Here is a 15,256-nt window from a genome sequence, read left to right on the forward strand (position 1 = left end):
GGGATGCGGGGGGGGGGAAGAAGAAAAGATGGGGGCAGGGAAAAAAAATCAGCTACAACCTGAAAAACTGAAGTTGGAGGAAGTAAACCTCCCTCCCAAAATCATGAGGGCTTGCCCTGACCCCGGGAAGGGCAGCTCTCCAGTTTACAATAGACCGTGTTGGAGTTCTTGCACCGGCACCCCGGACGATTGACGCGGTCATAGCACCCCCGGCAGAGTTTTAGGCATCCTTTGGCCGGAGGGTAGCAGAGCAAGCAAGGCAGGAACAAGGACATGGCTCCCATGCACAGGTACCTAGAACAGCAGTGTGACTGGGAGCAGGAGCAGGGATTATCCGCGTACGAGTCCCCTTCATCATCGTTGGAACAGTGGTAGAAGATCCCTTTGACCAGGCACATGCAGGTGCCGTACTCCACCATGCTCTCTGCCGAGCACAGGCACTGCCGGTTGCAGGCCAGGCAGGAGGGCAGGGCCCGCGGCGCCGTGCACTCCCCACACTTGCACTTCCCGCACTGCTCGCAGATGAACTTGTGCTGCGTCAAGTCCTCTTTCAAAGGCCCCTTCAGATCGTCCACGATCAGCGCCGACTGCTTGGGCTGCGCCCGGATTGTCCGGTCGGATCTGTGGCCGGAGCCCGGCCGGGAGGGCGGCGAGCGCCCCAGCAGCCCTTGCTCCGAGGAGGCGCTGCTGTTGCTGCCGGAGCTGGCCGCGCTGCCCGTGCTGGTGGAGCGGCTCAGGACGGGAGCCCTGGCGTTGGGCTGATGGGCCACATGCCCCGCGTGGCCGGGCCTGTGCTCGTAGTTATTATTCACATTAATCGGTATAATCTCGTGAGTCCTCTCATGCTTCTCCTGCCTCGGCGCCGTCCGCGGACCCGACTTTTTCACCACCGACGGCCCCTCGGTGTATTCGTTGCTGCCCCTGATGGCCTTGATCTGGTCCAGTGACAAGATGGTCGTGGGCTGGCTGTCCCTGTCATAGTCCAAGCGCTGCCGGCTGTCCAGGGAGGGCTGCTGAATCACCACCAGGGAGCCGCCGCTGCCATGCTGACTTTGGGGCTCCATCTGTAGTGATCTCTTCTGCTGGCATTCAGCAGGAACCTGGCATGCATCTGAAATCCTGAAACAAGGAAGGAGACAGAAGGTGTAAATAAACACTGCCTGTGTACATATACACACACGAGATCAAGGGCAGCGGAGGGATAAAGCACCGGATACTTTCTGAAAACAGAAATGATCTGGCAAAGCCCAAACTGCCCCAGCCACCTGGTACTGATCACTTTCAGCAGGGGATTACAGCAGTGCTGAGGATCTGGCCAAAGTCCAGTAATGGGGAGAGTCTGGGTATGGCATCATGGATGAGGAATGCAAAGGAGACCCCATGCCATTAAAATTTTTTTTTTAAAAAATAAAAATCCAGTATTAACTTGTACACTTTCTTGGCAAGCCACGGGAAGTGCCTCTCCCTTGCTACTGAACTCAACATCTGTCTCTAGCAACAGCAATTCCAAATGCCCCCGACACTGAGCTGGAAACAGCCAAGAACACCACTACATTCATGTTTCGTATGGCAGAGTGAGGAACGAGCCCAGTTCTCACTCCTCTGCCTGAATCTGCAGCATCAGAAAGCTCCACAGATTTGCTTCCTAGTGCATTTGGAAAGTCTCCCTCTTAAAGTGACGTATGTGCATTACAGAGTCCTGAACTAAGTGCTGTCAAGTGGCCAAGACATTTTCTGTGAGAAAGTAACTCAGCCTACACATCTAATATGCTCCTTTATAAAATTAAAGCAAGGGTGCAAACAACCTGTTTTCAAATATTTGCTGACCACAGGCCAGAGTGAGAAAGAAAAATGGGGTAGAAAAGGCTTAGATGAACTAGGTGTCAAACAGAAAGTACCTGAGCATTCAGGAGAATGTTAAGAGCAGATAAAAACTCCTCAACAAGAACCTCAAAACACAAACAGAGAACAAATCCATTTTCACAAGACAGATTAAAAGCTTCTCAAATAAACAGAACATCTGCTCATCTATCTTTTAAATAGTAGGAGAACAGTAGAGATGTTACACATTTCCATCCCTTTCCACCCTGCCTAGCTAGAGACATGAGGTTGCAACACTGAGAAAACTGCAGTGACAGTTCTGCACCTACACAAAAATGTAGCTGAGTATCTAAGTGCCACATTTATGCAGGGAACCAAGACAACAAACTGCTTTTCTTTACTGTCAGCCAGAGGAAAAGTCCCTTTTCACTCCCCCCCGGGATGCCATAAGTGCTCACCTGAAAGCAAAGAAAGCTAAGTGCTATCAAGCATTTCAAAAACTCATCCAATAATGCTATGAGTGTGTCTTGTGTACCCAGACCACAGCCAGCATGGAGCTGTTCCCCACTCCAGAGAGTAAAAGGCACCGTGGCGTGGAAACACAGCAAGAACAAGAAGAGGAAATGTTTCTTCTAGCAGGCAGTCACTATGGGCAGAAAGTGACAGCTTCTGCTGTGACACAAAATCTTTGTCCTCATCCAGTAGTCAAAGATTTCATTTTACATCTAACATCACCTGTGTGGGCTTTGTGGTCACCAGATTAAACAGAAAACCAAACACTCTCATTTCTAATTTACAGAACAGAATCACAGAATGGCTTGGTTGGAAGGGACCTAAAAGACTCTGCAGTCCCAAAGCACCTGGCCATGGGCAGGGACACCTTCCACTAGACCAGGTGGCTCAGAGCTCCATCCGACCTGGCCGGACACTTCCAGGGATGGGGCATTCACAGCTTTTTCCTGTGCCAGTGCCTCACCACCCTCCAGCAAAGAATTTCTTCCTACCCCACACAAGAAGCAGCCTTCTCCACAAGCACTGAATACAAATCCACAACAGACCAAGGGTGAATGAACGCGAAAAGGGAAAGATTTACAGCTGTACCAGCCAGGAGCGGGGCTCCCTAGGGGATGAAAAACAATATCCCAAGAAAATGCAAAAGACATCCAGTGCCATCTTTGGGGGGAAAGTGCAACATCAACGCGGCGCAGACTGACAAGCCCAGCTGCAGACCGGGGCGAGAGTTGAAACAGCCACCTCCACCCCCGCGCAGATCGCTCGTAAACTGCTCTCCCCGCGGACAATGAAATAAAAATGAGTAAAACAAAATAATAAAATAACGTACGGCGCAGGCGGCGAGAGCCCTCACGGTTCTGCACCCGGGGCTGCGCTCCTTCCCCGCACCTCGGGGGTGGGATTCCGCTTCCCTCCCCTTCTCCACACCCGCTCGGACACGCCGCCAGCCCCCCCCGTCCCGCCCTGCTCCGCCCCGCTCCCCGCAACCCCGGGCGGGCGGCGGCGGCGCGGCGCCCTCTGCGCCCCGAGCAGAGCGGAGCGGATCACGGCGCTGACGGAGAGGAAGGAAGAGGAGGGGAAAAGGGGAAGAAAAAAAAGTTATGAATGAAAACACAGGCTTTTTTTTTCCCTCCCTTTCCTTTGCCTCCTTGCCTCTCTTCCTCAGGGGAAGGCAGATCTTAGCCCGGCGCTGCCTCGGGAGGGCGGATTACCTGGCGCTTAAAGCGGCCGCTCAGCCCCGGCGTTTCCCCGCGCTGCGGCTCGGCACCCCCCGCCTCAGCCCCTCCGGCCCCCACCTGTGAGGAGCCTTTGGGGCGTGTTTTTGACGTTCTGCTCGTTCGCAGCCGGCCACGGTCCCCAGCAAGCCGTTCCGCAGCAGCCCGGTGCCTCTATTCCGGAAGGGGCACGGTGGGAGGGTGGTCGGGCCGCCCCTCACCGGGCGGGCGCCGCAGCGCCCCGCGGCACCTGCTCGCTGCGGCACCGCCGGCCCCGCTGTGAGCGCACGGCGGGTCCCAACTTACTGATGTGCAAGGAGCCACGGGGAACGGCAAATCCAGCGGGCGGGGGGCGGCGGGGCCTCGGCTCCTCACTCTCCCGGCCCCCGGGGCGGGGAAGGCCGGCGGGCTGCGCTCCTCGTCCCCGCACAGCCCTCGCTCGCCGATCTCCACGTCCTACTGGGCCAGCGGAGAAAAGCCCCGCTCTCCTGCCCACCGCAGCTCCCGTCTCCCGGGGGTCAGCATGCAGCGGCCCCGGCCGCCCGTGGAAGCGGCGCTCTCCTTCGGCCGCAGCGCTCTCTGTCCGGAGGCGACGGGGAGCAAATCCAGCCCTTCCTGCAAAGCGGAGTGTCTGGATCGAGCCCCAGGCGGCTGCAGGCTGCGGCAGGCAGCGGGGCTTGTTGCGATGCAGGTCTCCGGGAAGAGGCGGCGGGTGCGCGGCTCCTGCTCCGGCTGTTTGTTATTTCCCTTTGCGATCGCAGAGTGCAGGGCTGCGGTCCCGCTCGGCTTCACCGCATGGTCCTTGCCGCAAGTCCCGTCTGGCAAAGTGCAACCACAACCTCTGGTGCGAAAGATTTGGTTGGGTTTTTTCTTTTTCGTTTTGGTTTTTTATTTTCTTTTTAAAACGATCAAGAAGCGGCTCTGGCTCTCCAGGCAGAGCTCAGCGAACTGCGAACGAAGCCAGAGGCAGCGCAATGCAATGGCCCTGCGAGCTCCCCGCACACAGCCATGTGCTGGCTGTCGCTGCCGGGGACCGAGTGACAGGCTGGGGGCAGGGGCAGGACGCGGCGGGGAGAGGCGACCCCGCACGCCGCAGTCTGGCACCGAGGTCTCCGCAGGCTCGAGGGTCGCGCAAAGCTCCGACGCGCCGGAGACCCCGCGTCGGGCGGGACGGGCGAGTACCGACCCGGAGCTTCTCTGCGAGCAGCGAATCGCGCCCAGCTCAGCGCTGCCGGCCCGGGGAGCCGAGCCCCGGCTCTCCCGCCCGGTGCCCCGCGGAGCAGCGAGCGCGGCTCGCCCGCACCTCCCGCACGCCTCGCAGCGCGGCTGACAGCTTCTCGCCCGCCTCCCGCGGCACATTGGCGGCGCGGATCCAGCCCGGGCAGTGCCGGCAGCCGCTCCGCGCTGCCCCGCCGCCGTTCCAGAGTGACTCGGGCCGCGCCTCGCCGCCTTTCAGCGCGCAGCCCCCGCCCGCCGCCGGCCGCGCCCCCCTGATGTCAGTGTGCCTCCGAAATCCCGGCGTGGATTCCCCGCCCTCCCGCCGGGAGCCGCTCCCGCGCGGGCTCCGCCGCTCCCGCGGGCCGCCAGGGAAGGAAGGAGGGAGGGAATGCAGGAGGGAGGACCTGCCCTTCTCCGGCCCCGGCCCCGCGCTGTCCCGCGGCCGCGGCTCCTGCCGGCCTCGGGGCCCCGCCGGCAGAGGGAGCGCCCCGGGGGCTCGGCCCGGCGGAGCTCGGAGCTGCCCGGTCCGCACACGCTGCCCCCGCCTGCGCTCGGCCGGGCGGGCAGAGCTCCTGGAGCTGCCGCGGCACCGCCGGGCACTGGGCTCTGCTGAAGGGCTGAAGTTCTGCCACGCTGCTCTGACAGCGTTACGGAGAGATTCTTGTATGTGTTTTACCGTCAGCGCCCTTCCAGCCAGGTGGAACAGCCCTTGTTTATAGTCACAAGATATTTTCTGTTTCTTTCAGACTGTTGCAGAGCCAGCTGAGGACCCGAGAAGAGCATTCCCTCTTGTCATCCTGCCATGAGATAGGAAGTGGCTCTTCCCACCGTTTTATTGCTGACACTGCAGCACCAGAGATGATACGGGTTATCCACCCGGCTGTCTCTCTCTCTCTCTCCCTCCTTTCCAGCCCTGCCTCGGCAACGTCCCGTCCAAAGCTCACCACTGCATCTCTGCCATGGTGCCTAAGAGATACAGGAGTGCTTTCCAAGCCAGTAGTTTTATGGCCAGATATTACCTTTTACATAAGATTTTTGGGGTTTGGTTTGTCTCAGTGAGTGGAGTATTTAAACAGGCCACCAAAATAACATGGGAGAGTGATGTAAAACACATCCAAATTCTGAAAATTATTTCATAAGAGCATGTAAATTATTGGAATAGTTGAGACTTCCAGTACTTGGCTAAACACCACTCAGCCTTAAGTTTTATCTGAAACATACTAACAATCTCTTTCACAAAAAAAACCTTCTCCCACCTTTTGCTACAAAGAAAAAAAGTATGTGCTAAGGATATGTGGAGCTGCTTAGCAGGAACATACATCCAAAAGCAAACAATCCCTACAAACAGGACTGTACCACAAAGGTAATACTCAGTGACAGTCTGTGCACCCAGCTCACACTTGTGGATGCAGCACAGTTGTTTTCCATCAAAATTCACAAAGCTTGGAAAGAAATCACCTAAACTGCATTTTTGAAATTTCCATCATTATGCACAACCTTCACATGAACCATCTATTTCTCTATGAAATAAAAATTGTATGCATTATAGGTTCTATGTTGGATACTAGGATATAGTACTAGTGGTAGTGTGACTGCTAATACGTCTGAGTTTGTAATTAACAGACTGCTGATACAGACAAATCATAAATACCATTCTCCAATGACAGAGGCTCAAAGGACAAACTATGGCATAAAAATCCTTGGTGGGGAATAAAAGTATTCCAAATCAGCATTAATATTGCTGTGGGATTTAGAAAGTGTGATTGTTCACCAAAAGCATTCTCAGGTACACCTTGAGCACAAAGTACAAAACCACTTTCAGTGAAATCCATCTGAAAACTTTGGAACCTATGAAGAGTTACAAAAACCTATGAAGAGAAAAAAAATCCAACTGAAGAACCAAAATGACTAAGGAAATTTTATAAAACCATTAGTCCTGCAGAGCAGTCTTAGTGGTGCAAGTTCATCTTGGAGCCTTTGGAGGTAGCAGGGCTCTGTTCTCACAGAAGTCCATATGCATTTTTCTTAGGACATGACCACAAAAACACCCCAACGCCTCTCCTTTCACATCTCTAAAGCCAGTACCACCTTAAAAAACCTATGCCAAGTGTAAGAGCTTGATTTTAGAAACATAATACCAGGCTTAAATGGGTCAGTCAAACAACCAACAGTTCTGGCAGGTGTTCACTATCACCTGGCACCTGAATTAGTACTTCACTGAAAGAAGGGAAAACCCTCCAGCAATATCCAAAGGCTCTCCACAGGCTCAAGCAAACATTCCTGCACCTCACAGAGATTCATCTCACTAGATTATTCCTGGAAATTATAGCAGTGAGAAGTTCTGATTAGAAAAAGGAGAGCTACATCCTGGAGAATGAACTGGCACCTATGGCTACATCCTGGCATGGCCTTGATTTGAGGATTGATGCACAGGCAGGAATCTGATGCAACCAAGTTATTTTCTATCTCCAAACCATCATCCAGAGGTGGCTCAGCTGCCATCAAGTCAACAGAGACCAGCCCTCTATGCCTGAAGTAAATCCTTCAGAAAAACCTGCCAGAATGGGGTTCCAGAGACTGAATGATGGCCAAGAGCAGTGATCCAATCCCTGTTTCCAGTTTCACTTTGAGGATCAGGTACTGGAGATAATCCCCACCTTTTGCAGTCAGATGCTACTTCTCCCTCACAGCAGCCTGAGTGCCAGAAGGTGCATTGGACAGAACAAAAGCACAATCCATCCTTAGCTTTTTGTTTGGTTTTCTTCTAATCCACACCCAGAAGCAACTTTTATCTTTAGGTGACTTAAGTGACCTTTGTAAAGATGCACTGGATAAACTGTGATCCTCCCACTATCAGTAACAACTATTTCCATGGTGCATCCCACCTGGGAATATTATTCTGTGTCTCCCTAAACAACATCTCTTAGCCTTGCTAAGGCACAAATCCCAATCCAGAAAGAAGACACATGCTCAGGCCCAGCCACAAAGCCAACATGGCTTTGAGGAGACTCAGCAGGGGAAGTGTTTCCCTTTATGTCGCTTCATAACCAATCCTCACAGCTGCAACAACATTTCTAAGGTTACAGAGGAATTCAAAAGGCAATTAGCATTATAACAAAATTATGAACCAAATTGTTGTGCCAGTCTTACCTGTAGCATGTGTAGGTCAGGTACTTCCCTCACCAGTGATGATCTTGCAGAGGTGGCATCAGGAGAACCGACTGGAACCTGCAGCTCCCCAAAGCTTTGTGTGTCAGCAACTTTGAGTGTGTGTCAGGTGGAACTTTGTAGTCGTCAGTGCTTGAACAGTCTCAGAAACTCAGTGCTTGTTGGGACAAGACCAGAAGACCAGCATAACTAATTTTTTAACACTCCACTAGGCCTATATATACTACAAGGCAAGAGGAAATGGCCTCAAGCTGGGCCAGAGGAGATTTAGACTGGGGATCAGGAAAAATTTCTTCACTGAAGGCACTGGAACAGGCTGCCCAGGGAGCTGGCTGAGTCACCAGCCCTGGAGGGATTTAAAGGCTGTGTAGATGTGGTGCTTAGGGACTGGTCTAATGGTGACTTGGCAATGCTGGGTTGATGGCTGGACTTAATGCCCTTAAAGTTTTTTTTCCAACCTAAATGATTCATTTATTTAAAAACTCTCCAACAAACCAACAAAAGCTATGGAACACTACTGTAATAAAAAGTGCTGTGGGCAGTTTCTCAGCAGCTCCCATGAAATCCTGCTGGCCCTGGCTTAAGCTGGTGCATGACATGAACAAAGCTGCTCCCAAGAGCCAAGCACCAGCGGTGCCATGGTGAAGGCATACCTGACATGTACAGTGAATCACTTCAGTGTAAGGAAGAGAAAGCGAAGGCTGATGTGGTAGCGTTTCCCACCACACTTTCTACCAGACAGGTTGACCTTTACCGGAGATCAAAGACACGGCTGCTGGGGATTTCTTCAGCTCCTGTGCAGGGGCTGTTCTCAAAGCTCTCTGAAGGCGCAGCCCGTGCGCCACTGCCTCTTGCCGTCACTGCTCGGGCTGGGGAAAGGCACACAGGAAATCCTCAGTTACGAATAGAACCTGTAGTTTTCACTTCAGGAGATAACATCAGTTTTTCTTAGAGGCAGAGGAGACAGTAAAAGGCAGCAGCCAGGCAAACCTCCAAGAACAAAGGGACGAACCTCGACGTGAACCTGCCTCATGAACATTTGAATGTGGAATCAAAGCACCGGGGAAACGCTGCAGAGAGAGGGGTTTAGTCTGTGCCTAAATTAAACAGGAAGAAAATGCCAAGGTCTGTAAAATAGGCTGAGAGTATGAGAAAATACTTTCCCTTCCCCATCTCCTGCATTGTATCAAAGAAACCAGTATTTTCCTTGGGTAACCAGGGGGAAAACTTCACTCTCCTAAGGGTAGGCCACAGCAAGTCTCTTCATTTTCCACCACTCCTTTGACATGCAGGCAACTCTCCTTCAGGTACCCATAGTTACTGTTTTCTGATCAAGTTTAATCTTCCTTGGAGAACTGCCTCTGTAGCCTTCATGTGTAGCTGCTACACGGGTTGCCTGCATGTGCACAAGATATTCTAAGTTACTGACCATATCTTCCTTACTTTGTATTGACTGTTAACTATTTTAGCTAATATGACTTCACCTGTATAAACAGATTTGTGAAAAAGTACAATTGTCATTATTATTGAATACCAATAATAACTTACTCTCATCTACCATAAATTATCTGCAAGTCCTTGTCTCCTGTCCTAGTGCTGAGCAAAATGCCTTTTCCATTCCACTGAGACCCAATTCCTTGCACAGATACAAACCTTTCCCATTTCTGCTGGAGAAGTGGCCGCTCCCCAGGAGTGGGGCTGCTTTACTGGGGGAAGAGGAAAAGCTCTCTGCTAATTTGAATACATGGCTCTGTGCATGTTTTTATTATCTAAGCACTTGTGGCGACTTGGGTGTTAGCACAGCTCCAGGAATGCCTCCTGTTTATCAGGTTGTGCAATCCGTCACTGTCAGCTGAAGGAGGTCTCAGGAGCAGCGTTTCTAATTTGATTTGAAAATATACATGGAAACCTGAGCCTGCTTTTAGCAAGAATGATGGGGTTGGCCTAATGAACACAATCTCTCTTGTCGCTCTCGAGAACAGTGTGTCAACAACCAAAGTTTAGGTTCCCTCCGTGGCTGCAGCAGCTTCTGTGGGGAAGCAGGAGCCTCACATCTGTGTCGTGTTCTTGGTTCTGCTTTACCATTGAAAGGCATTTCAGTGAGCTTTTAACAGGCAAATGCAAACAGGGAGGAAGTTCTTCCATGGATCTCTTGAAGAGAAGTTTGCAACAGGCAAATTTTTTCTCTGAGCCTTCATACACTTGTGTGGTACCAAATGGTGCTAAAGAAAGTGCATATCTAGAGAGCCAGTTCTCAGATAGCTCAGAAGCTGTCACTGCTTTCCCACCAGCTACAGGAATAGGAATATGTCACAGGAGCCACACAGATTTCTGGCCACAGCAGCAGCCACTTCAATATTTACAGATTTTAACTTCTCAGGGAAAAAAAAAACCAAATAGCTCCACACCTTTCTTTTAGTCTTCTATTGCTGAAAAGATAAATCTCTTGACACAAATCTGCAAGACTACAGTGATGTCACTTTGCCACATCCCAACAAGAGAGTGATAAAATATAATGGGCTATTAATCTCTATTTTTTCATCCTTTTACCATTTTCTGGGTCTTACTTCTCTGGCAGATTCTGCACTTGGCAATTCAAGTATAAAGTGCCAAGACACCCCCTGCATGTTTGATGTGGTTTGTTGTACTCTAGAAGAGCTTGCCAGGCACATCTTGGAATTTTGCTCCGTAGTAACAATGACTTGCTAAGGAATATTCAGTGTCAAGGGCCAGATTCTGTTCCTAGGGAAATCAAAGTTAACCTTGGTTCCCTTTGAGATTGAGTAAGTCAGGAGACTTTGGTATTTTGGAGACAGCGTAAAAAATAATATCCATCAAGAGCCTATGGGTTGAAAAGGTCAGATTTCTTCCACCAAAAAGGACTGGGAAAACCCTTGACAGTGAAGAACAGAAACTACACATGCCCCTGCACATACTGTCACGTTGCTGATGAAAACCCCCCTCATTCCCATCGGGGTGGGAGACAGGCTGCTCTAGTTCCACACAAGCCATGGAGAAAGCTTGCACTGCCTCTCCTGCTGGCTCCCACCCAGGAGGACATGTACAGACACACACTTAACACAGGGAGGCTGTGACACCAGAAACTCTGTGTTTGTGTGTGTTGGGGGGGTGGTCCCTCTTTTAGATTCCCTCCATGACTCTTTATTTTGAAACCACTTCTGGGATTCTTTCCTGAGAAAGATTCTTTCCCTGATCTATTAAGATGCCAGAGAATTTCCATCTACAAAGATCACATCTACTACTGAAACATACCCTGTTTAAAGTATCTCAAAGCCTAGTCAGGATCTGTCTCTATTGCATCCCAAGTTCAGTAGTTTTGAAATTTATGCAGAAAATGGAATTTCTCCTAAATTAGCCTGCCCACTAGCCTTCCAAAACACTGCAGTGATGCTGCTGCAAGGTGACATTTCTTGGAGCAGCACTGTAATACCAAAGCATTCCCAAGGGAGGGATTGCACTGTTGCCTACAGCAATCTTTCCATAGATTTTCAGTAGTATAATCCAGCCTAAAAGAAGCATCTGAATAAAGAGAAGAATGACAAGTGTGCCCAGTTGAAAAATAGAAAACACACATTTTATATTAGCTTGGAACAGTGGACATCATTGCCTGGCTGAACTCAGTGTTTGTAGCAATCCCCTGTTTATTAAACAAAAGAAAAAAAATTCCTGATGACAATTCCTTAGTGGGCTCTAGTCTTTTCTACATGGAAGGGCAGATAGAGACCTCAGAGTATTCCAGAAAGGTCATCTTCAGCACTAGCAGATATTAAGGTCAACTGCTCAGCTATTATTTATGTCCATACCTCTCAGAGTAGTGAAATAGCTGTCACCACCTGGCTGGATTTCAGCTCTGCAGAGGGCAGTTATCAAAACCTAAACATCAATCTGTTAGAACTTCTATACCACTCTGTTCTCATAGCACACCAACACGACTTTTCTAATTCTCCTCCACGTGTCCCACTTCCAGAAAATTTAAACCTTTATGCACCTAAGATCAGTATTCAATATATTTTACCATATTCTTTGAGTCTTTGCTGCAGGTATTGTATAGGGGGGAAAACAAACAAACCAACACCATACCTTTCTTTTACCCTTTTATGGTTGAAAAGACATGGAAAAGATCTCTCACCACAAGCCTACAAGAGCACAGCAGCTCAGCAGTAGCACTACTCACATTTCATCACACACCAACAGTGTGAAACATGGGAAGCAAATGGAAAACAACATTTTTGGAGCTGGACTGATGTCAAGAATTACCTTTCAAAACCATCTGCTGGTTTTTAAAAAACTTGCCACATGAAAAAAACAACAACTTTGAGTCAATTACAAACACTCCTGTAGATTTATTAGCTCCTCCAAACTTAAATTTTCCAGAGTGCCAATTGCTATAAAGTGAAAGTGCTCAGCACTTCTTAGGAAGACACAGAAAGATCATTTGCTCAGAGCTCTTTCTAAGGGAGGAAGGGACAATTCCTGCTGTCAGACCTCTGTAGGCAAAGAAAAGAGAGACTGAAATGGAGGATCATGTCAGGAAAACCAAGTTGAGATGCTGAAAACTTCCAGGGCACACATTTTCTAAATCACATCCCTCTTTCCACATGCTGTTAGGTATTAGGATGCCTATATATATATCCTAGTTTGTGTTTATAAAGATTCAAAGTTAATGTGAGAGATGTAGTAAATGTGGAATTATTCCCTGTTTGCTCCTTGAGGAACAGCTAAACCAGCCCTACTGTTCCTATTAAAGGTAGCTTAGACAGGAGACAGTTGGTCCATCAGCTCTTTTTTAAACTTAGGTTTCAGACTAAAATTTAAAAAGACTGAAAAAGATATTTTCTCAGTGTACTTCATTATAGGATAGCTCAGCCAAAGCCCACAAATGTAACTGCATTACTTGTTTGTTTGAGGAAACTTGCCATGTTCCAAATCACCTCCACATCATCAATATTTTCAGCGCCAGCAGCTGCTCTGCTGAATTGTGTAGAGGAAAACAATCCTTCCTGGCAGGGAAAGGGAATGAAGCAGCACAACAACACCTCTGTTAAGAAAGATGACTTCCAAAGGTGTCACAAGAAGAGCTGACTAGGACAGTAGTTCCAGGGAAGGAGGAAGGTAGAAAGGACAAAAGCTGACAAGAGTTCAGCAGGAGTAGATACAGTTGGACTGATGTTTTGTCAGAAAATTGTAAAAAGCTTCTTTCTCAATTCACAAGGGGATTTATCACTATAATTCCTCTGTTTTCAGCAGCTTTTCCCCTGTATGCAAACACCATGCTTGAAAGCACTTTGTTCCAAGTTATTCTCTGCTGGGAGGTAAGTGAACACCATCTATGCTGAGACAGGCAGTGACCGAGCCCCTGGAAAACAAACAGCCCTGTGGCATAGCCCATATCTTATTATATCCATTACTTATTAGCAGTGATTAAATTAATTGCTGTATCTGTAAGCACCTAAGAGAAGCTGAGAGCACCTGTGCTGAGAGGGTGGCTTGGTGGGAAAGGCCCAGGAAGGAGCAAACTACCCTGTGTCCCTGCTCCGAATGTGCCGTTACAGAAAGGCTTTGGCCAGGCTACATTCTGTTCCTACTTTGTGTTTCTCTGTTTCCCCACCCAACTTCACACAAATTCTTACAAAGGTTATGTACAGACTTGTACAAAATGGAGACTGACACTGGCTCTTGGAGGGTTTCCCAGAGCAAGTTTAACAGAGATTATATAATACATTACATCTGTGTTGGTTGGTTGGGGTTTTTTTATTTTTAATATAGATGTTATTACACTACCAGTTTGTCCTTCCTAGCTTAACCCTCCAACCACCCTTTCAAAAGAGTTCATTATGTTCTGCAGAGATTAAAAACCTGAGGTTATGATGTGAGTTTTGTTTCCAGCCCTCACTTAAGACAGGACAAGTGTGTTACAACTGGAGGGGCTCAGCAAGTCACAACCACCATTATTTTCCTTCCACACACACACTTTACTATCAAAGTCATGGGGGGGGGTGGTCCTTAACTGATGGAACAGTGGAATTTTAGAGCTAACACACAACTTTACTTCTATATCTTATTTTTAAATCAGAAGGCTGCACAGCTTGGGCTCAACTTCTGTGGCAGTGACCCTTCCTTCCAAGACAATCCATCAGGGTAAATCCAGCTTAAAATCATGGGGCACTTACTAAGGATATTAAGTATTCTCAAAAAAATCAGGCAAAGTCACATCCTAATAGAACTGACTGCAAGATATAAAGCCCACCTTTGTGCAAAGCTGTTTCTAAGATGCTCTTCCTGTTACTGCTGCTGTGGGTTTTCCTTCTTCTCCATCTCATTGTTTTTCTTGTGGAGTTTAGAAATTAACAATGAGCAGACACAGGAAAGGAGGAAATTTTTCACACATGCTTTCTACTAATTTCTTTTCCTCCCCACTTCTCAGATTTTTATTCCCCCAACTTTTCCTCTTCTTATTGAGAAAAGGGGCAGAATTCCCCTCCTCTCTCTTGATACTATTACTGGACCCTAAATTTCTGAAAAAAATCAAGAGGAAGATCTGTGTCTTACCTTTTTTTGGTTCTGAAGTAGTCTCTGCCACTTTCTATGCACCTCAGGTGTCTGCAAGAGTCAAGCTCCAGAAACACACCTGCTACTCCAGTGCTGATGGGGTTAATGAGATCAAAGCCAGACTCCACTTTGTGCTTAGCAGTGAGACACTTCCTACCACAGGCTAGGGTGACTGAAGCCCTCCTTCAGCTCACCTAAATCAGCATCAAAATACCACAAATCAGCCCCTACTCTGATTAGAATCAGTATTCCCACTTTCTGTCTCCTTCCAATTCCATCAACCCCCATGAATTTCCACAAAAATTAGTCAGTGACAAATTCCAGAGTAACTTTTCTAATTCACATGTTTATTTTCAAGCATTTTCTCCATCTATCCCCTCTCCCACCCTCCTTTCGATGTCCTTAATCAGTAAGGGCTTCATGTACTCCAAAGCCAGCTCTTACCTCCTCACCCAGCAGACAAAGTGATCCCAAAATTCAGCTCCCCAACAGCCAAGTAAGTAAAGAACAGCTCTCCCAACATCTTCTCTTAAAGTCTCCCCAGCCAGCCAGTGCAGGAAGGGGCCTAACAAAGCTGTATGCAGCCAATTGTGTTATCAGGGCACTTGGCACTACCAGCTGATCCTTGATTACTATTCATCCCTCGGGAAAATAAAACACCCCTTTGTAGTAAAAGTGTAACCGGTTACTATGAGGCATTACACATTAACAAAAGCAGCTTTTTACCAAAATCACAGATGATGAAAGCCTGG

General features: G+C 48.8%; 1 protein-coding gene and 1 long non-coding RNA gene across 6 annotated transcripts in view; both read right to left on the bottom strand.

Moving 5' to 3' along the window:
* SPRY1 (sprouty RTK signaling antagonist 1) overlaps positions 1–3,992 on the bottom strand; it is a 5,758-nt gene extending 1,766 nt beyond the window's left edge. Inside the window, exons 1-2 of one of the 5 annotated variants that reach the window (XM_039722324.1) lie at positions 3,855–3,992; positions 11–1,119 (exon numbers count right to left, since the gene is read on the bottom strand). In XM_039722324.1, coding sequence (XP_039578258.1) covers positions 102–1,064 — 963 coding nt within the window. In that variant the 5' untranslated portion in view covers positions 1,065–1,119; positions 3,855–3,992 and the 3' untranslated portion in view covers positions 11–101. The other 4 variants (XM_039722317.1, XM_039722336.1, XM_039722298.1 and 1 more) reach the window with 4 other exon arrangements.
* Positions 3,993–11,971: 7,979 nt separating this feature from the next.
* Positions 11,972–15,001, bottom strand: LOC120508584. Its single transcript, XR_005629016.1, has 4 exons — positions 14,949–15,001; positions 14,505–14,698; positions 14,203–14,282; positions 11,972–13,311 (listed from the first exon to the last, which is right to left on the bottom strand). It is a non-coding gene; the product is annotated as an uncharacterized LOC120508584 (long non-coding RNA).
* Positions 15,002–15,256: the final 255 nt, after the last annotated feature.

Source organism: Passer montanus, unplaced genomic scaffold (genome assembly GCF_014805655.1).
Source record: "Passer montanus isolate IOZ18808 unplaced genomic scaffold, ASM1480565v1 scaffold108, whole genome shotgun sequence".
Taxonomy (NCBI): Eukaryota; Metazoa; Chordata; class Aves; order Passeriformes; family Passeridae; genus Passer; species Passer montanus.